At 31.9% G+C, this 22,624-nt stretch overlaps 1 protein-coding gene across 10 annotated transcripts in view; it reads left to right on the top strand.

The window, feature by feature from the left end:
* Dmd (dystrophin) overlaps positions 1-22,624 on the top strand; it is a 2,465,896-nt gene that overhangs the window by 1,003,987 nt on the left and 1,439,285 nt on the right. For all 10 annotated transcript variants that reach the window (XM_051140917.1, XM_051140916.1, XM_051140911.1 and 7 more), the window contains exons 13-15: positions 5,067-5,186; positions 15,246-15,347; positions 15,445-15,552. In XM_051140917.1, coding sequence (XP_050996874.1) covers positions 5,067-5,186; positions 15,246-15,347; positions 15,445-15,552 — 330 coding nt within the window. The remainder of the gene's footprint in view (positions 1-5,066; positions 5,187-15,245; positions 15,348-15,444; positions 15,553-22,624) is intronic.

Below are 22,624 nucleotides of genomic sequence, written 5' to 3' on the forward strand. Positions count from 1 at the left end.
CAGGTCCTTCTATTCTCCAACTCTTCCGTAAGACTCCCTCATCTCCACTTCAAAGTTTGGCTGTCAGTCTCAGCATCTGCTTGAATCTCCTGCTGGGTGGAGTCTTTCAGAGGACCTCTATGGTAGGCTCCCTTCCTGTTCCTTCTCTTCAAGCACTTCTGGTGTCTATTCTAGTTGTGCTTCTGAATGAGAATTAAACATTCTGCATAAGGTCCTCCTTGTTATTTAGCTTCTTTAGGTCTGTGCATTGTAGTGTGATTATCCTGTATTATGTGGCTAATATTTGCTTATATACCATGTGTGTCTTTCTGAGACTGGGTTACCTCACTCAGAGTGATCTTTTCTAGTTCCATCCATTTGCCTGCAAATTTCATGATTTTCTTGTTTTAAATAGCTGAGTAGTATTCCAGTGTGTAAACGTACCACAGTTTCTTTATCCAGTCTTTAGTTGAGGGGCATCTGGGTTGTTTCCAGATTCTCACTATTATAAATAAAGCTACAATGAACATAGTTGAGAAAATGGGCTTGTTGTATGATGGGGAATCTTTGCAGTATATGCTCCGGATTGGTATAGCTAGGTCTTGAAGTAGAACTATTCCCAATTTTCTGAGAAACTGCCAGATTAATTACCAAACTGAAAAGCTTCTGTAAGGCAAAGGACACTGTAAATAGAACAAAATGACAGCCTACAGACTGGAAAAAGACTGTCATCAACTTTACATCTGATTGAGAGCTAGTATCCAAAATGTGTATAGAACACAAGAAATTAAACACCATCAAACCAAATAATCCAATTAAAAATGGGATAGACAACTAAACAGAGAATTCTCAACAGAGGAATATCAAATGGACAAGAAACACTTAAATGCTCAATATCATTAGTTATCTGGGAAATGAAAATCAAAATAACTCTGAGATTTCACCTTTCATCATCAGAATTCCTAAGATCAAAACCTCAAGTGACAACACATGCTGGCAAGGCTGTGGAGGAAGAGGAACACTCCTCCATTGCTGATGGCAGTGCAAACTTGTACAAGATAATTTTTGTTAATAATAGAACTCACTATCAACTCTTGAAAATCAGTGATTTTATGGTTTTTCAAATTTGCTTATTGAAGTTGTCTTTAAGAATTTTTCTCCTACTTGGTATCACCAACACTTAGCAGACTCAAAAATGGCCCCTCTAAGCCAAAAGATAAAAATAGTGGGGATTGATACAAAAGTACTTAGATTATGTAAAGAACTGAGGACCAAAACACAAGCTTTTCTAGTAGACCCTGCCAGGGAAGCTTATTTAAAACATTCAGCAAATGTATAACAATTTATGTGCCCTAAATAGATCCACACAGGGATATAGACAATATTGTAGCCAGCCAAGCTTAGTAAAGTGAATATTTGACTGAAAATAAAATTGGAACTCATTACCAGATCATTTCACTCAGGGTACCTAGGGATAGAGAAGCTATTCTACTGTAAAGTTATGGAGAAGGCAAATTAGGAATGGCTATGAGAAAAGGGAAATAAAAAATAAATTGTCCATTACACCATTATTTTCAGTGAAAGCAAATACAGATCCAGATTGTTGAAATAGTTAATTAATGATAAGCATCTTGGGCATTTTGTTTCCTATGTGGTTTTTATGTTACAAGTTAATTTCCTAGAAGTAGAAATAATCCCTCTTCCTAGAAACTATCTGGTCTTTTAAAGACTATTTGCAAGTAATATGTTTATAGGAAGGTTGCTGTGAATGAACTTGTCTTCTTTGAACATTTATTCAGCTAAAATGCTATGAGCTTTTTAAATGTAATATTTATAATTAAAATATCTTAAACATGATTTACAGCAGGAAGCTGGTATTCACAGACTCTACACAGAAAACATTTTTTATGTTGATTCTCAGTGTGTATGTGTCCTTGTGTTTGTGGCAACTTTATATGAATGGGAGAAATTCCCTAATCATTGCAGTGAAGTGGGGTGATAGTAAAAGTGTACACAAAGGTAACTAACCACGGCACTTCTGAGTCCATGTAGACTGAATCTGTACTATGATCAAAGTAGCCAGTGTACAATTCCTGAACAAGCAAGACGCCCTACTTGTTTAAGTTTATATTACATTTACCTTTCTATATCGGTTGATCTTTAGATACAAGTGCAACTCTAAAGCTTGTCTACACTTTTATACTTCATTGTGTTTATTTATGCATTGTTTCATATCCAAACAGAATTACAAGGAAGCATGGGTCTATACTGAACATTGAAGTTACTTTTTAAAAAAAGTTGTGCTCAAGTGGCTTGACCTGGTGAAAGCAAGAAAGTTTGTCCCATTGGTGACATTTGAAAGTAGAGAAAAAATAATGTATGAATCCTAAAACTAGGATCCAGTACTAAGGAGTTAAATTTTGCTAAACCCATTTAATTAAAGAATTATTTAGAAGAAAGGCAACTAGCCACGGAGGACTAACAAAACTTTAGTTTGTCAAATCTAAGAGTTCTTAATGTATTTCAGTGTTGCCCTTTTCTCTTGTCATAAGGAAAAAGGATTGTTATTTGACATTAAAGAACAAATATCACTGACATTTGTATCTAATAATGGCATAGAAATTTAATTAGGAGCATGACAAATTTTTTTTACCTGGTTAGTGTGACAAAAGCATCAGTTTAATAAATTTAATATCAACAAATGAATGAGAAGATTGCCAGTACCTGTCCAGGTAAATTATAAATTTTTGATAATAAAAACCATGTTTGTAATTACCTAAGACAGGATTTTGACTTAAAGATAAAGGCTTTGAGTAATCAAACTTTATTCTGCTACTCTGGGGACATATCTGTATTTAGAAATAACTTGGCTCATATTTCAGGCTTAATAAGAACAACAGTAAACCTCTATTGTATTTCTAACTATGAGAGAATAAAATCCATAACAAGTCAATATTTAACTAAAATATTAATTAAAAGTACTTTAATCAGAATTTGGTAGTTTTGAAAATAAAAGATACCATACAGGAATCAAGGCAAGGATGTTATTTGACCTCAACGATCAGGACCCTCATTCACTGGTAAGTAGAATATAAATCCTACAATTTTGTTTATCATTTTGCTTTTGCAAAAAAAATAACTTTCAAAAGTAGACCCTGGATATTGGATATTTTATAGTCTTTTGTTTATTGATAATATTAGAAAGCATTCCTAGTGTGATAATCACTCTTAATGATTTTGAGTGTTGAAAGCTCAAGGAAATTTACAACAGTTTCTATTTTGCAACTACTGAGTTTACCCAGAAAGGTTTTCTTAATATTATCCACTAAAGCTAGATTAATTGTAATATTAAAAAGTGAAAGAAGAGATGAAAAGCTATTGAAGAGAAGGTTAAATCATGTACTAAGTTTTTTAAGCCACTAGAGAGAGCCTTTCCTATTTTTCTTCAAATTTCTCTGGTCATTCAAATCAAAGTATGAGCACATTTTAATTTTAAAGTTACCAAATCACCACTAGTTTCAATAATACCTTGTATAGAATTTTTTCAAATTATGAAATGTTTATCATTGACAAAATTGGTAAAAAAGACTGAATATATAATTTTATAACAAATATAGAATGAGAACTCAATTTAAATAAAAAACAGTACATTAATTTCACTATGTAGAAGTAAGCATTTTATTAACTAAGTAATGATTGTCACACATTCCTTTACTATGGTATTAAAGCAGGGAATGTAATTTATGTGTAAAATCATATTCAGTTTGGCATTATTGTCTAGTACACTTTTACTTTTGAGTATATTATCATATATGTATATGTGTGCATACACATATGGACTTACACTTTCTTGTAGAGATATAAGAAAATAATTTTCTAAGTTTATAGAAGCTAGATTATGATATTCTAGCTACATAATAATTGTATTAATTGTTCTAAAGTTTTCTTACTGACAAACTGAAAGTCTTATCCTATGTAACTCAAAGTAAGAGGCAAGGGGGTTACTTGACGTCTCTTTCACGATAAACTTTGAATGTTAAGCTTTTCATTTTCAGTCTCATGGCAGAAAGAATTTTATTAACCAGTGCAAGTTCTAGAATGTCAGAGGCATGACAGGAAGTATAGAAGTCACACAAAAATTAGATGCATAGTAATTTTAGCCTAAATTCCTTTACTTGAAAATGTAGCGTGAAAATCTAGACAGAATTAAAAAGGAGTGCTATTACAGTAATTTCAAATAGTGAGGTTTGAAAAATGAATGTCCTAGGGTTAAATTATTCATACATTTGAAACTGATTCATCCATCCTAATATGTTCCCCAACATCTTCCCTACCATTTTAATAATTAAGAAGTGTACTGATATGTCCCAGGCATTATTGTTTTATATGTACAGGCAGGAGGATTTCAAGAAAATAAAAGACCATTTTCCCAAACTATCTGTCCATTTTTGTGTTATATAAAAAATGTTTTGAGAAGAAAGCTAGTTATCTAGAACTTTTAAATACAATTCAAGCAAATCTCAGTAGCAATGTACTGCATTTACTTCAGCACCAGGTAGGTTTCTTTTGGCAAATGTTTGTAAATCTGTATTTTTCTGAAGAATACAGTAAGAAACTAATAGACATTAGTAAGCAAATGGTAAACTAGAGAACAAATAATAAGGAAATATCTCTTTGGGCAGACAATACTTAATAATATCAAATGAGATGCTGTGAAAAATGGATATCAGATTGGGCAACTTTTCCAAGAAATGCTTTCATGTGATAGTGGGTAGTGAAAACCAGTGTGATTACTTTTTTCTATGCTAATGATAAAATTTAGTAAAGAAGATACTACTGAAGATGATAGAGGTGCAGACAATTAAAACAAAAGCCTTGGAAAAGTGGAGAGTGCATGGGAAGTGCACTCCAACTGTCCCCTTTACAAAGGATGACCTGACATTGTACTTTGCAGTTCAAATGAAAGAGAAAAATAGTTCACTGAGTAAACTACCAGAAAATTGATTTGAAATTGGTCTGGGAGAAATACCTCACACACACTTGGGGAGACATGGTTTAAGTATTTACTTTTGGTTATTTTCTTTCAGGTGCTTCAAGAAGATCTAGAGCAGGAACAAGTCAGGGTCAACTCTCTCACTCACATGGTAGTGGTGGTTGATGAATCTAGTGGCGATCAAGCAACAGCTGCTTTGGAAGAACAACTTAAGGTCAGATTTTTTAAAAAAGCAATTGAATACATCCTTTACAATATATAATTCCTATTTGAAAATGTGTTTAGAAAATTCAGAATGTCATCATTTTACAGTTAATGGTAATCTCTTTATGCATACACATGCAAAATCATTCCCTGTTTGTGCATTCTCAGTTTCATTAACTTACACAGCTTGCTCACTCTACGTTCCTTTCATTTGAGGAAATCCACAAACTCATATCTAGTTGTTTTTACAATAGCTAAAATGCATGCATTAGAAAACTGTCTAAACAATACTGTTTATACATGCTTCAGACCTACAATCTGAGTGAGGGCAAAAATTAACTTAAATGTATTGAATTCTGTTAAATGGTGAAAATTTGAGTACCTTTGGTGTATTCATTTAAGCTTTCAGTTGTTCTCAGGCAAACATTGCATGTTTAAATTATAGAGGCTTGTTTGAGTAGATATTCAGCTATTCAAGCTCCTTTCCGACACAAGTGAAGGTATTTGTGCTTTTGGAAATGTATGAAAGACCTTTAGGAAATGTTTGTAATTCTAGCCTTTGGGAGGCAGAGGCAGGAGGATCGGGGCTTTGAGGCCAGCCTCATTATTACAACATGTTTGAATAGAAACTTGAGTTAAATGAGAACCTGTCTAAAAATTAGAACAACCAACCAACAAGGCTTGAGAGAATGCTCATATGTTAATGCAATGGCAGCTTTTGCAGAGGACCAGAGTTTGCTTCCACATGGCAAATCACAACTATCTGTATCTAGATGAAAAGGGCTCTGACACCTCTTCTTAACTTAGTAGTCTCCTGTACACAGTTGCTACACAGAAATATGCTTGAGTACATACACATACACATAAAACAAAAATAAATATTAAAAAACAAGAGAAAAATGATAATGTATATATTTCAAAATCTCCTTCATATGTGCATACACAAATATGTACATACACATGTGAAGGCCAGAGGTAGAAAGTGGGTGTCTTCCTCAACTACTCCTAATCTTAATGTTTGAGATAGGGTATTTTTCTCTCAACCTGGAACTCATCAATTTTCTGTGATGCCTGGCCATCAGTCCCCAGGGATCCTCGTGTCTCCATCCTCTAACCCTTGGTGCTGGAATTACAGATTTATATCACAGATCCTTCCATTGTACATAGGTACCTAGGGATCAAACCTTGGTCCTCTTATTGTGGAGGAAGTATTCTACTGACTGATCTATGTCCCTAGTCTCTATACATAAAGTTCTTGGGCTCAAGAAAGGTTTGTCCTTCTTTGTGACAGATAGAGGCCACAATTCTAATATGTCAAAGGAGCCCTTCATTACAAGTTTAAATGGCGTTTTCAGCCAAAAATAGTTCTTAAAAGTATCTCTAACCTAACCCATAACACAGTTCCTTAAAGCATTATCTTTGTTTTGCTGTCGTGTGAATTATTTTTCGTTCCGGTGATATGTCACGTCCTAGAGTTATTGTTTTAGACAGCTATTCTGCAACAATGCTATGTCATATTCTGTTAAGTGACAAAGTAAGAAAATTCTCTAACAGACTGGAAAATTTTACACTAAAGCATCACTATCTACTACAACCTATGTTATTACTTACTTTCCAATAAAATTCTTGAGATCTTAAAATGCTTATAATACATTATAATGTGTCAGGAGATATGAGGTCAATTTTGTCCTGCATACTTATATACAGCTAACACATTAAACTACTAATTTGATAGAAATCTACTCTTCTGATGTGAAAATGACTAATTGTTAGGAGGAAAAAATCCAATCTTGATCTTTCTCATACCTTTTCAGAAAAGATTTTAAAGAGCTTAGTTGTGACTGGTTTGAAAAAATACAACAGAACATTTTCTAAGACAAAGACAACTCAGCTGACCTAGCATAAATACCCTTATGATATAATTATTTAGGGTTATGCTTTTGAGACAGAAGCAGCGTGAAAAGCGATCCATAGAACTCATAAAAAATGACTAGGATATACTTCATATAAGGAGAATTGGGAGTACTGAGACTAAGGTTTAAGGTAGTCATTTTAGAAAACTATTTTCTAAGACTGGAGAGACGATCTGAATTTAAAAGTGATTGCTGCTCAGTAATGTACATGGGACTAATGATCCCAGCACCTACATAATGTATGCTTATAACCCCAGTTCAATGAGGATACAAGAAACAGGAGAATCACTAGAGCTTGCTAGCTTCTGGACCAGTGTGGGATTCTCATTTAGAGTGAGAAACAATGCTTAGGTAAGAGTACAAGAGTAGAAAACCTAACACCATCCTTTTGCCTCTGTACATGTGTATGTGAGATCATACACTCACACAGACACATACCCAAGCACACATGAATAAGTAATGAGGGATAGAAAGTAATTTGCTTTTATTATTTATTTTATTATGTTCTTTTTTTTATTTCAATAGCCCAGAGATAGCTAACAAAATAGATGTTCATGTGTTGTATGTCTTTAATTTGCAGAAACACAAGGTACACCTAGTTGCCTGTGACTGCCTTTCCATTAAGTATCTGTTGCCACTCTCTTGCAGAATCCTGTTTAAAGTCCTCTATCCCCTTTTAGGTCATAATTTCTATTATGTGTATCAGATACTTTTATTTCACTTTTAGGTACTTTAGATAGTATATAAAAGGACCGTTTTAGACGGAGTTAACACTGGATGAAACAACAGCAGAGCGAAAAATCATTTTGTAAAATTCAAGTCTAGTAAATGATTATAATATTAATTTTTTGCAGTGTTTGAAGTACAGCAACATGTGTATGTGTGATATAGTATGACAAAAACAAGGTGTTAAATATGTTCCACTCATTAAAATTTTTATCATCTCTCTATTGGAAGAGTAATTTACAAGGTGTATAATAAAATTATGAGAACTATAGTCTCTCTTCCATGTTGTGGTAGGATATTAATATTTTTATTCCTCCAAATTTTTTTGTTATCCACCTTGTCTTTTCCCTCTTGCTCTATCCTTCTTGTTCTCTCTTGTCAACTGATATACTCAATGATTTTATAAAATCAACTTCCTAGGTTCCAATATGAGTGACAACATGCAGTACTTTCCTTCCTTGCTTTACTCATTTTACTTATATTATTGTTATTATTCCACGGCATTCATAGAATGAAAACTGAAGTCTAGAAATTAGCATGGTGTTTATTGGAAACATTGTGCTCAAACAGAAATGTCATATGTTAAAGTGTTTTAACAGGGGAACGTTACTGAATAAGTCCTCCAGAGTGCCTTTTGATAAAAAATTTCTACCACTAGAATGCAGGAAAATACATATTAATTTTGTCTAGCATCATCAAGTAGAAGCACAATTTTTTATCATTTAGATTAAAAAGCATGATTTTTATGTAGTTTGAAGAAAAGATTATGAAAGCAATGACAATATATAAAGAGGTTGTACAATGAATCTCTCCAAGTACTTTTATAATTATAATTATCAGAAATGACAAAGTTAACATAGAGACGTTTATTGACATCTTTCTATTTACTTGGTATTGTCAACTATCATTCTAACAAATAAAATATGTGAGCATTGTGCATATTACAGAAGAAGTGTTTCATAAATAAGATTTAAAATTTTAAAAGAAATGAACAAAACAGGATGTATGGAAGAAAAAAGCATACTAAACATACTTGCTTTTAAAGACTATTTATGTTATCCCTGATTCTATCAAGGCTAATCAATAAAGTGTACGACAAGTTTTATGATATATTTATTTATTTATTTTTATTTATGTGATATATATATATATAATAAATGATAACATACATTAACTTTATTTCTGTACTTGACTAATTTAATTTATCTTAATGTTATTATACCAAAGCCTGCAAATACATGCATACATACACAATACTTGTATGTGTTGGGAGATGGACTGACCATAATAATAGTGCAGAGATCACCAGGCTATTAATGACCTGTGCTCCATTTGCAAAGTTCATATGACGTGTCTCATAAGTATCTGATAAACAATGTTCAATATAAAGGTATAGGGAGGAAGAATCTAGAATAAACATGAGTCTTGTGTAGCCAGGTGTGGCCTATCCTTACATGATAACACAGAGATCACCTATCAATTAACAACATCCATTTTCAGCCTTCAGAGAGGAAAACAGATTATATACATCTCTTCCTTTGAAGAGGCAACCCTGTGTGCTTAACATTTCTGATTTCCCTATTTCTTATCTGTGAGCATAAGGGTGTAAAATAGGGTAGAAATAACTCTATAAAATATTAAACCCTGTAGAATTAAGCAATAAATATTTGTAGCACTATGGGTGAAAAAGCTTGATGTTTATTTCTTCTTTCTATTTTTTGTAAATAAGATGGACCTTGAAGATTAAAAGACCACTTAAAGCATAATACCAGAAATACAGAAACTGAATTGTACAAAAGACAATAATTGTAATTATCACTTTTGTATGGTTAATGTTTTTCAAGTGTTTTATGCACTTTGTAGGAAATGTAAGTCTGCTTTAAAATATTAGAATGCCAAAACATAACAAAGTTAAATTTAAGATCATATACCTTGTAAATTAGAGAGTTGAGGTTGGTAACCAGATGTGCACAGTCCTCCATCTGGACACAATCTTTCAATTTCATAGAATAAAATTGCTATTTGACCTTAAGAAAATTTTGTAATTTTCACAATTCTGAATTACTCACCAGAAAAATGTGATAAGGAAACTCATTTATCACCACAATGCATTTCATCAACTTAAAGCATTAATGCATATGTAATATCTATATCTATATGTAGATAATAGACCACGCACAATACTACACACAAAAACACTACCTATATGTTATTGAAGTTATTAAAGGTATATAAATATTTTTCTCTCCTAGACTAGTACTGCTTCAAAGTGATGCCACTGTCTAGGTATGGCTGTTTGGGGTACTTGAGGTACGGTTGCTATACATAAGGAAATGGAGATAAAATTTAATTCCTTTAAATTTAAATATAAACATTATATCTTATTCGTTTGTGAAAAATATCTTTTGCATAGCTTAGATATATGAAAGGATTTTTCAATGCATCTTTTATGAACACCTAATACACTTCAAATCATTGTTATAAAAATTTAATATATAAATAAGTTTATGAGGAGAAAATAGATGCTAGATTTCAAATGATTTCATGGATATGTAACTTGTGGTAATTTATTTTAATATTTGTATGCTACATATACTTGAAATAAACAGTTTTTAGCATTTTAAAGTTCGCCTCAATCTTGGGTTTATAACTTTTTACTTGAGCCATAAAGTTTCATGTTCAATTTATTAACTGAACTGAATAATAATATAACAATGCACACTATATTAGGTTACAGGAGGAAATATAACCTAATATATTATAACAATAATATTTTTGCTGATACCAAACCTAATTTTAATATATTCTAAAGAGAATTGTGGCATTTTGTCTTCAGAAAATAATCTTTAGACCATGACATTAACAAATAGTTTTCTTCCTGGAGTCCTCACAGAAGTGCACATATAATTAGAGTTTGAAAGATTTCATAAAAGTAATATACCTATGTTTTTGGTAATATTTAACTTCCTATAAAACTTCATTAAGTTCATACACTTCCCACCTCCTCAAATGGTGAAAATACTATGGGTTACTTTTGTTATATTCTCAAATTAGGGTAAATAAACTTTCATAGCAAATACCTCATTACTGGATATTTTTATACACTGTATTTATGATATAAATCTGTGTTTCACAACAGTAGTCATTGATTTTCTTTGTCAAATGATATGTGTGTATTTAAATATTATTATCTACTGTCCAAAAATGTGGTTTGTTTCCAGTTGAGAAATACTACATATGACATTAGTATAGACATATATTTTAAATATCATTATATGAACATATGAATGTCTTTATATTATGTTTATGCATGCGATTGAAAATTTGGAGAGTTGGGGATGCATGAAATTACCTTGATAGAACTTATGAACAGTCGTCCAAATTTTTTGAAAATGTTACAAAATCTCTAATAGTCAATGAACACATGTGTTTCATCTCATTTCTGATACTTGATTGACATATTGTTAATTTAAAACTCAATGTGAATCTATAGTGATAAATCATGTTCTTCATTCATTATTTTGAAAGCTAATGACTTTTACTCCCATTTCCATTTTTTATTGGGCACCTACCTGTCCTCTTTCTGTGATACCTGTTTTCTATTGAATAATCTACATTTATTTTAGTGATTCATTGTAGGAATTTTATATATATATTCTGGGCATCAATCCTTTGTTGGTTGTAGTTTCTATTTCAGCAGATGCCTTCTACTTCTACTCATTGATGATAATAATTTTAATAAATATATCTGTGTTAACTATGTTCTAATTAATGACTTTATAGTTGCTGTTTTGTTAAAAAGGAAAAAAAATCTTTCCTTTCAGGTCCTGATATTTTTTTCCAGATCAGCCTCTAGAAGCATTACTTCTTTACAGTTTAGAAACATTTCACCTGATATTTTGTTTGAGAGGACAAGAGTGATGTCATCTATTTCTTACAGATTTTATCAAAACGGCACTGATTATTGCAAAATCTATTTCCTCAATATTATTATCTTTTGTATAAACATACTCAGATGATTATATAAATACCTAGATCAGCTTAGGAACTGTAAGTACTTGAATTTTCCACTAGTGTGTTAGAATACTACCACCATGCTTAGTTGACTATTGATAATACTTTTATTGTGAAAGACAAGAAAGAGTTAAACAGGCCAAGTATTATTGTTATTAAATGGCAAATGGTCAGCCTTGAATAAGTATAAAGTCAATTAACACAAGATATATATGGTGTGAGTTTATACTTATTTGTATGTATGTGTGTGTGTGTGTAACAATAATAATAAAGAAGAAGAGACCATGAAATTGCCCTGCACAGATGTGATGACCTTTTATTGGTCAAATAGCTTAGGCTCTAGGCAAAGGTACTCCTGGGTCACAGAGAAAGCAAACAGTAACTAGCATCAAAATACATCAGACCAATCTCCAAGGAAGACCAGACACTTTAGTTTTACAAGTAAACTTAGTTGTTTAGGGGTTAATAATAGGAATTAAGAAAACAAATGCTCTTGATTTGGATAGCAATATAAGACATGAATAAAAAAGTAGGGAAAATCCTCCCCATTTTTATCTGAGCACAGCTAACAATGAAGTTGTGATTTAGACCATGAGAATGTGTTAGAGTAAGTGAATTGACATTTAACCTTACAGTGGCTGAGTCCAAATGAGAATAGGAATAGAACTTAATTTGTTTTTTTCTCCCTTCATGTTATAACTCACTGCTTTGACATTAATGTTTTTTATTTACATTGTATATCTAGCACCACAGATATATGTATTATTTCTAAAATCTCAATGGATTTTTACACTTAAAGTGAACTTCAGAGAAACAATAAGTAAATATATATAATTTTCCTCTAGAGACAGTTTCAATTTAACAAAAATGTCATGGAATAATTCAGTGCATATCTTTCTTGTGTTATACTTGGTGTGATAGGTTTTTAATGTAACTTGAATACATTCAAGATGGACAAATGAATAAAATAAAAGGTACCAATTTTAAGTTACATATTACATAAATCAAACCTACAGCAATGCATTATTAATTCAATCATTATTTGGACATAAATACTTCTTTAAAATACATTCTTTGTTAATACTTTTATTTTATTACATATTTATAAAACAAAGTTTATAAAGCAGGGAGAACCATGTGACAATCATGAGAATAATGAGTTCTATACATGTTACATTCATTGTGAATTGGCCATCTGCATTCGTCCAGTTTGAAGTGTCTTACCTGTCTCGTTGGGTCTAAATTTCCAAATGAGATTCAGTATCTCTCCTATCTCAACTTAACTTCTTTATCTTGATCTAAAACTATCTTGTCCCCTAACCAGCTTAACTTGGTTGTAAAACTATACTATCTTGTCCTCAATGCCCCTTGGAAACTTGAGTGAGCAGAGCAGAGCAGTGTTCCAGGCCATGGGTCCTGCAAAATCAAAGACCTCAAAAGCAAGGAGAGGAGAATTCCAGGGCCCCGCCTCACTTTCATTCTGCAGCATAAAATACATTCTTAAAATAGTTGCCATAAATAGTTTAATTATCAGCATTTTAGAATTCATGGAAAGTGTAGCAATTTGATAACATTTCTTATATTTTTGAAATATCTTCACTATTTTTGGCCATCTGGATTACAAAAGCCTACATTGGAATATGTACTATATATGCTATCCTACTAAAATAAATAAACCAAATATTAATTTATAAATATATAACTTGAAAATGGTCCTTCATCCTGTTACCTTTGCTTTATTTGCAACAATACAAAGTACAGAAGTGATCTGTACATTTCACTAAAACACTTTAAATACATCTCAGAAATTATAGAACTTTGAAAATAATACTATTAAAATAATCACAACTTCTGGAAACCTCCCAATGCTTTTTTTTTAGAACATAAAATTCTTTATATGAGTTATAACATGAAGGGAGAAAAAACAAATTAAGTTCTATTCTCATTTGGACTCAGCCACTGTAAGGTTAACTCATTGGTTAAATAGCTGAAGTCATGGATTTAAGTTGGTGTATGTCCTATGTGTATGTGGCATTGCTTTTCCAGTGATATGACTTATATTATCAAATGAAATTCAAAAGGAGCTGGCTAGCAATGAAACCATAAAAAATGATGGTAATAAAATTTTCATTGACATTTCTGAAGAAAAATAAGAAAACTTACTACTGAACAGCTGTAATAATATAAGGTTTAGTGTTTACTATTTCCTTATAAATAGAATTTTCACTTAGAAATAACAGTCGATGAAACAATTTCAAAAGTATTTGGATTCTCATGTGACTTACCAATAAATAAATTTTTGTAGTATTATTTATTTTTACAATTTTTCAATCAAACATAAGTATTTCTAAAATGAGTAAATTGACTAAAATGATAGAAATTATAATGAGCTTTTATTTCAGAATATAGAATGCTTTTGAATGAAAGATATGAGAGTAAGTGTAATAATCAAAAGGCATACTAGTTATTTATGTGTTTAAACAGGAATCAAAATTTCTATACATATTAGTTATATTGTTCCAAAGTAGGAATTATACACATTGATCTGATTTTATATAAAATATAACATATTTTCTCATCCAGTAGCTATGATAAAATATTCTTACTCGTGTAAAAAATAGTAAAAAGTTAAAACTTTAGGTTCTGATGTCCTTAAAGTGACATATTTTTAGAACATAAAATTCTTTATATTTGTTCTTCAACTAAAAAGTTTTATCATGATTTTGATTTTTGTTACATTTTAAAATGAGGTAAAAACATAAGGAAGGAACACTTTAAATATATGGCAGTTGTTTCTCAAGGAAAAGCAATATTTTCTCACTATTGTAATTAATACAGAGAAGATTTTGATATCCATCTAATAATAATGAAGCCTTTTATAATAATCTACAAAGCAGGGACAATGCTATGGAAAATAAAAATGACTATGAATTTTTTAGACAACTCTAGTTACTGGTAAATTTCCAAATAAAAGTAAAAATTAAGAAAGTCATATTTTAATAATTTACAAGTAATTAGAGTTGTCTAAGAAATTCATAGTCTCAAAAAACCAAGAAAAGGGTTGCAAATCTACATGGGGCTTAGTGTAATATTTTGGTATGTTTTATATTCTGTGTTTATCCTTTATGATTTTTCATTTAATCTTTTCTGTTTTACACTTATAGAGCCATTCATAAATGTTTGGACAGCTACTTTAGATTACTTTCAAATATCTCTGCTTTTGAATGAAAGATGCAAGAATGAGTGAAATAACCTGAAAATATAAAAAGGGCACATTGCTTACCTAATTATTAGCTAAAACAAAGCTATTCTTTACAGGAGACTCAAAATAGGATACTTTGGAAAAGCATTCCTCCCATTTTAAATGAGATTATCTTAAAATTGTTTAATAATGTCATTGATTCTCCCATCCTCAGGTACTTGGAGATCGATGGGCAAATATCTGCAAGTGGACTGAAGACCGCTGGATTGTTTTACAAGATATTCTTCTAAAATGGCAGCGTTTTACTGAAGAACAGGTGTGTTCCTGTAGGAGGAAATTACTGAAGTAGTGTTAAATTCAACAAGTAAGATAGGATCTATTTTATGTAATTCTTCTTCCTTGATCCCTTTCAGTGCCTTTTTAGTACATGGCTTTCAGAAAAAGAAGATGCAATGAAGATGGTTCAAACAAGTGGCTTTAAGGATCAAAATGAAATGGTATCAAGCCTTCAAAAAATATCTGTATGTATAATTTGCTTTCAATCATTTTAAAAATTCAATAATACATACAATTATCATTATGTTACTATCCTATTTTGCCTTAAATAACATATTCATTGTTTATGCTTAGAGGATAGATTATTCAAAATTGGTTGTTGTAGAAAGGTGATTATTCTTTCTATATTAGTCAATATAGTACATTAGTAAGGCAGTAATTTTATTTAACTGGCTAGTTCCCCAATGACTTACACAGAGAGACTATGGTTTGTTTTTAAACTATACTATGCTGGACAGATTTTTAAGTAACAGTAAAAAGCAACTGTATTCTTTACATATGAAATTTACACAACATATTTTAAGTGATAGATTTAAAGGTGAGCCTCAGAATAATATATTAAAAGAACACAACATATTTATTTTCCCATCTATGGGGTTGAGCATTAGTTTAACAAATAAAAATCAAATAGCTTAGGATAGTACACCAGCTTCTCAATTAGCAGACTAGATTCCAAGACTAAGTAGCCTAATAGGAGAATGGAGAAGGAAGTCCCTGAATGAAAAGAATGGTAATTTAGATTCACATATGCTAAAAGGAAAATACATATCTATGAAAAAACACCTTCTTGTCAAATTCTCAAAAATCAATATCTAATTAGTTAATTAATTGAACACCAGTAAGCAATTGGGCAGTGTAAAATAATAAAAGGGGCAGAAATTCAGGCAATATGTGTAATCAAGTGAAAGACAGAGGAAAAAGAAATCTTAATAACTGGATTGAACATCAAGATTTCAAGTGTGTATGGAGAAGAAAGAAAAAGGCATTATAAGAGTCAGAACTGGTCTGTGGATAGAGCGCAGTCAGGAAAGTGCTTGCCTACCATGCAGGAATTCCTCTGTTAGATCTCCAACACCATATAAAATGAACATATTGTTACACACCTGTAATCTCAGCACTTGTAGGGGGCAGAGGCAGAGGATCAGAATTTCAACCATTTCCTTCACTACATAGTGAGAATTTCTGGTCAGCCTTGGATAGATGTGGCCTTGTTTCCAAATAAATTGAGGAAAATAATTATTATAAAAAAGGAGAGTTCTGTACTTTGTCATTTTCACAAAAATATGAGGGTCAATTGAGAAAAGATCACATCTTTTCTAGAGGAAATGATATATGACCTTCATATTTTTAAGTCGGAAATTAATGAAAATTACTTTCTTAAATCAAAGGATGGATACTTTGAGACAATAAATTGGTGACAACTTAGTCATACACTATGATATGTATAAGAATATTCTGAACTGTAGCAGAGGGCATGGAGGATGGCTAGTTAATGGATTTCTCCTAGGCATAAGTACAGCTGCCTTTCTTATACTACCCAGGACACTTGTCCAGGAGTGGGACTGCCAACATCAATCAGAAGTCAAGAAAATGTTTCACAGACATGGCTAAATGCCATCCTGATGATTTCTCAATTGAGGTTTCCTTTTCAGAGATATGTGTAGGTTTGCGTCAAGTTAACAAATCCTATGAATGTGAGCACTCTGCTTGTGTTCTCTGTGTGTAGCTTTACCTGTTCTGGACTTGCATTGTATATGAGGCTGGCCTTGAGCTCACAGAGATCCACCTGCCTCTGCCTCCCAAGTGTTGTCTGCTTGTGTTTTTTGTCATGTCTTTAGCATTCAGATTGATTAGGCACACATATTAATCATTCAATGAATAGGTACTATATGATACCTGTCAGAGAAATTTCTACAATAAAGACTAGATTATCTAATTCAGACCTTTGAAAAGGTAGTTTTTTGTACTTAGAATTACTATTACTATTAGAAAATAACTTAAATTTTAAAAACATGTAAATATTATATTATCTTCATTGGCTTTTTTTTTAGATCTCTACCACTGTGTATGTATAGAATAACATGGTTCATTTCTGTTTCTCAGTACTTGGACTCTCAATATCTAAAAGGGTGTGAACTAGAATAATTTGAAAATTTTATTTTATTAATACCTCCTGGTACCTCAACCAGGATTCTTTGATGTCCATGGTTTCTGATTAAATCTATATACCACTATTTTGTTTGGTAGCATTATAACATGAGTATTTTGTGTAGTCAGAATTCACATGGAGAGTGTTTCTGCAACTAAGACTTATCCTAAAACTGTATTTATCATTATTGCATTTATATTTGGTTGAGACAGTCATAAACCTGCCCAGTTTCCATGGAAAGCAAATAAATTTCATTTCCTCATGTAAAAGCATCAAGGTCAAATGATAGCAGAGCATCTAGAACAGATTTATTTGACAGTTATTCCCAGAATGTATTATATGCCAGAATATTATAAATTTATTTTGTCTGAAAATAGATACCCAATTCTAATACCAAGACCTAGTTTCTCTCAATATCCCTGATTATGTTTACCAATCAATAAAGTTGTTTTTAAGAAACAGCGTGACAAAGATAAAGTTATTGTATCCCAATCTAATTATATGTTGAGTGATCAGATAGTTGATATAAAGTGAGGAAATTGAGGTCTAGGAAATAATAGAACAGACATATAGCTGGTATTATGTATTAGTGTTTGTGCTAATGAACATTAAGACACCTAAAATTAGGTTGAGGCTTCTCAAGCTATTTCCAAGCTCCTCATATCATTTGATATATTAGATAAAAAGTGGCTGTGATTCTAAACTGTCATTTCCAACAATCCGGTGCAACTTTGTGGTATTTTGGGACTAAACGTCTTTCCCAGATTCAGGGCCATGATTCTCTCTTAGTGAAGTAACAATATATTTTCAATGTGATTAAAATTCATATTATGTCACCATAGTTATTAAAAAGTGAAAATATGTTTTGTATAAGTCTTACCATTTGATAGTTTAAGCCAATTAACAAAGCTTGACAGCTGGCTTAGAATTTGAAGTAAAATTCCCCTGCTGACTCAGGCCGTGAGTAAGAATTTAACGTTCATTAAAATATGTCACAATCTGAGACCCAAAACAGGTGCCATCTGTTACCAGTTCCTATTAACATGCTTAGGTATAGATTTAGTGTTCTAAAATTCTTTTATTTACAATCAGTATAATTTCTTTTGGCGTATTATCACTAATAACCAGTAGAATTTATGAATACTTATTGTTAGGATTGTTATATTGGAATTTTGTGTCTCATTTGTTCTATATCATTCATGTGTGTGTGTGTGTGTGTAATATTTTTTCTGATTAAAACATTAAAAACTAAAGAGAAGAGAAAACTTGGCCTCTATGAGGGGAATTATATGACATAAAATTGTAAAAATATTTCTCAAAAAAGCCCATGTCAAGAGGAAATCAGCTTCTGGAGTTTGTTGCTGTTCTTCAGGAAAGGACAACACTAGAGAAATATGGAGATTTAAGAGTATGCCTTATAAGGTTTCCAGAAAGAACTTGTACTCACCTGTCCTGTTGTATGAAATGACAGGAATGCCATGTATATGAAGGCTCAGAAAGTCTCAGTGAAAGTATTGTTTCATCCTGATTTGGAGCTTTGATTACAAGTCTTCTGATGACTCTCAACCAATTCATCTGAATAGAATAAATATTTTCAAAAACGTGTTTCTTATATCAGTGGTTTCAACATCATTTTAAACTTTGTATTCTTATGAATAGAAAGAAATACAAATTATTTGGTTCTTTGCAGTTGTATTGACTTGTTCATTCTACAGGAATGGCCCAGGAGTCTGAAATTTTAATGAATATTCCATATATGATTTTAATATTCCCTAAATTTGAGAGACCCTTTAATCAGCCAACCTACTTCAGTACAGGAACTGGTGATTGGAATGGAATGGACTACTTCATATATGTTGATAAATCCCTGCAGAAAAATAGATGCATTATTCAATTTCTTCAGAGTAAGAGAAACTATGTTGTCCTTATCCTCCTGTGCACACTCCTGAAGAGAAGAGGGTAAAGGTTTCCTGTTCCTTTTATAATTGTATATCCTATTTCAAATTTAATTCATCTTCTAACCTTGACCGAGTAGTACTTTTCTACTCCTGTCTTACCAAAGAGCATAATCTGTTTCTTTTTTACATTTCCTATGGATTTGACTTGACTTTTTTACTGTGTTTTCCTGTTTGTTTTAAAGGCAGCTCCAGGTGCCTGGCTTTTATAAAAATGAAATGTTTATTTTCTTTTATTGTCTTATCTCTGTGTAAGTTTTCTAGAGTTTGCTTTTGTGTTATGAACATTAAAAATACTTTGCATATGCATTAATTTACAAGTGCGTGCATGTGTGTATATGTATATACATGTTCCACAGTTTACATGGGTAGTAAAAGACAACTTTATGGAGTTGTTTTTTTTTTCTTCTATTTTATGTGGGCATATGAGATTGAGTTCAGATTTGCAGCTGTTCCTGAACATTTTATCACTTTATGTGTCCTTAGCATTCACAGACTTAACCTAAACTTTTGATATATAAATATTCTCTTGCTTCTACAATTAGGTAAATTTAATCTATAGTTATTTAGGAAATGCAAATTTGATTAAAGATTAAATTGACACCCAAGAACACAATGTGGGAAAGATAAGATGTTCATTTCAAAATCTAGGCTATCATAATTTCTATAGTGAGCTACAGACCAGAACCAAATAGAGAGTCCCTTGATATAAATTCCAAATACACAGAGAAATAAGTACAGTGTGCATATATGCACAAAAATTACCTCAAGAATACACAGATAAAGATAATTCAATACTTATGACCAAATGCATCTGATATTGTTACAGATTTATTTTTACTCCAACTACTAATTATTGTGCAAGCATCCTTTCAAAAACTAAAAGTAATGAAGAGGCAACAAGTAAGAGGGAGCAAGAGGGAGGGGAGACACAGAGAGAAACTGGGAGAGAAGAAATTGAATATAGACAACTAATTTGCTACAATCAATTTTTAGAAATTCATAATGACTTGGCTACCTGGTTTAGAAGGTAAAAATGCTGCTTCCTAGCCTGAATACTTTATCTTAATCCCCTCTACCAACATAGAAGAAAGAGAGAACCTATTACTGCAAGTTATCTTTTGACTTCCTCATCTAATCTGTGGAACATATTCATATATAGTAACACACATAAATAAGCAAAAATAATTTTTAAAGTTATACTTAAACTTTACTATATAAATTTTGATTTAATTTTTAGTTTTGCCATATAGATTCATAGCAAATTATTGATTACATAATTACCAAATTTCTTTATAATACTGATTAAATTTTATCTTTAGTGTTCTTTCTGAATTTGTACCTTTAAAATTGACTTTTATTTTAATTTTTGTGGTGTTTACAATGTTCTTTTACTTGCTTTAATATTTGAAATAATTAATTAATTAACTTTATACCTCAATTGCAGTTTCTTTTCCTTCCTCTTCTCCAAGTTCTTCCCTCTCACCTCTCCTTCCCCACAAAGCTACCTCTCCCTTTCTCTTAAGAAAAGAGAGGCCTCTTATGTAAATATAGTAATATAGTCTGAGACAGCCACTGCTCCTCTTATTTGAAGTCCCACATGAAGAACAAGATGCGTGATTGTTACATATATGCCCAGGGCCTAAGTCTGTCCCCATACATGCTCTTTGGTTGGCAGTTTATCCTCTATGGGCCCAGGTTAGTTGATTCCTTAGAGTTTTTTGTGGTGTCCTTGACCCCTCTGTCTCCTTCAATCCTTCCTCCCCCTCTTTGACAGGATTCCTCATGCTCTGCCTAATATTTGGTTGAGGGTCTCTACATATGTTTCGATCAGATGCTGACTGATGCCTCTCAGATGACAGTTACACTAGACTCCTGTCTCCAAATATAGCAGAATATTATTACTAGTGTCAGGGGTGGGCTCCTTCTCATGGCATGGGTCTCAAGCTGGACCAAAAATTGGTTAGCCATTCCCTCCTTTTCTGCTTTCTTTACCCCTAAACATCTTGTAGGGAGGACAAATCATGGCTTGAAAGTTTTGTGGCAATTGCTCCAGTGGAGCTCTTGCCTGGTTACAGGAATGACCATTTCAGGGTCTATATCCCCCATTGCTAAGAGTCTTAGCTAGTATTACCCTCATAGAGTCCTGGGGCTTTGTATTGTCCTAGGTTTCTAGCTCATCCCATAGATGCCTGGTCTCCTCTGATTCCAGTTCTGTCTCCTAGTACTCTCTCCCTGTATAGTCCTCACCCTACTTGATCCCTTCAGTTCACCTCCACACCCCTCTCCCACCCAGTCCTCTCCATCCATTCACTCTGTAACTATTTTATTTTCTCTTCTCAATGAAATTCACTTGCTTTACTATTAGTACAGAAGTCTCAGTTACATATGTTTACACAAACGTGGAAATATATTCTTTTTTCTCAAAGCTTAAGATAGAATTTTAAGTAGTCACATGCCTAGGGGTAGAAGGTGTGTTCACTATTGAAGGTGTGTATACACACACACACACACACACACACACACACACACACACACACACACACACATATATATATATATATATATATATATATAATTTCCAACACAATTTTCCTTAAATATCATTCCCAGATTAATCTTACAAAATATTTCCAAATCCTTGTATATTTAGCTTCAAGAATAGGATCATTGTCCATCTCTACACATATGGCTACTTGAGCTTTAACAATAATTCAATAATGGGTATGATTATACTTTCGTATTTTAAATGTATGTACATCTATTATGCTTCTTTCCAAAAAGAAATTAAAATGAAGAATAACATCATAAAAACTAAGAACATGTAATTTCTTTTTTTAAAATGCCACAAGTTAAATAAGAGAAAACAAGCAAAATGAGACTTCTTCTATTAAAAGAATTGAAAGAATTTACAGTGGAATTCAAATTTGAGTTTCAGTTCCAGGCAGGTAGCATAAACTATAGTTTTACTACTAGTATAAGTATGTACTTAAATTTAATGGAAAGCTAACAAGTGATTTTAGTAAAACAAATACCCCAAGCCTATGTATGACAATGCTATGCCATTGCTAGCTTTGATAGTAATTCAGCTGATGTATTAATTCATGTTTAGATTATAACAGTTTTCAAATGCAGAAAATAGTAATCACTGAG

This window comes from Acomys russatus, chromosome X, assembly GCF_903995435.1.
Source record: "Acomys russatus chromosome X, mAcoRus1.1, whole genome shotgun sequence".
In the NCBI taxonomy this organism is placed as follows: Eukaryota; Metazoa; Chordata; class Mammalia; order Rodentia; family Muridae; genus Acomys; species Acomys russatus.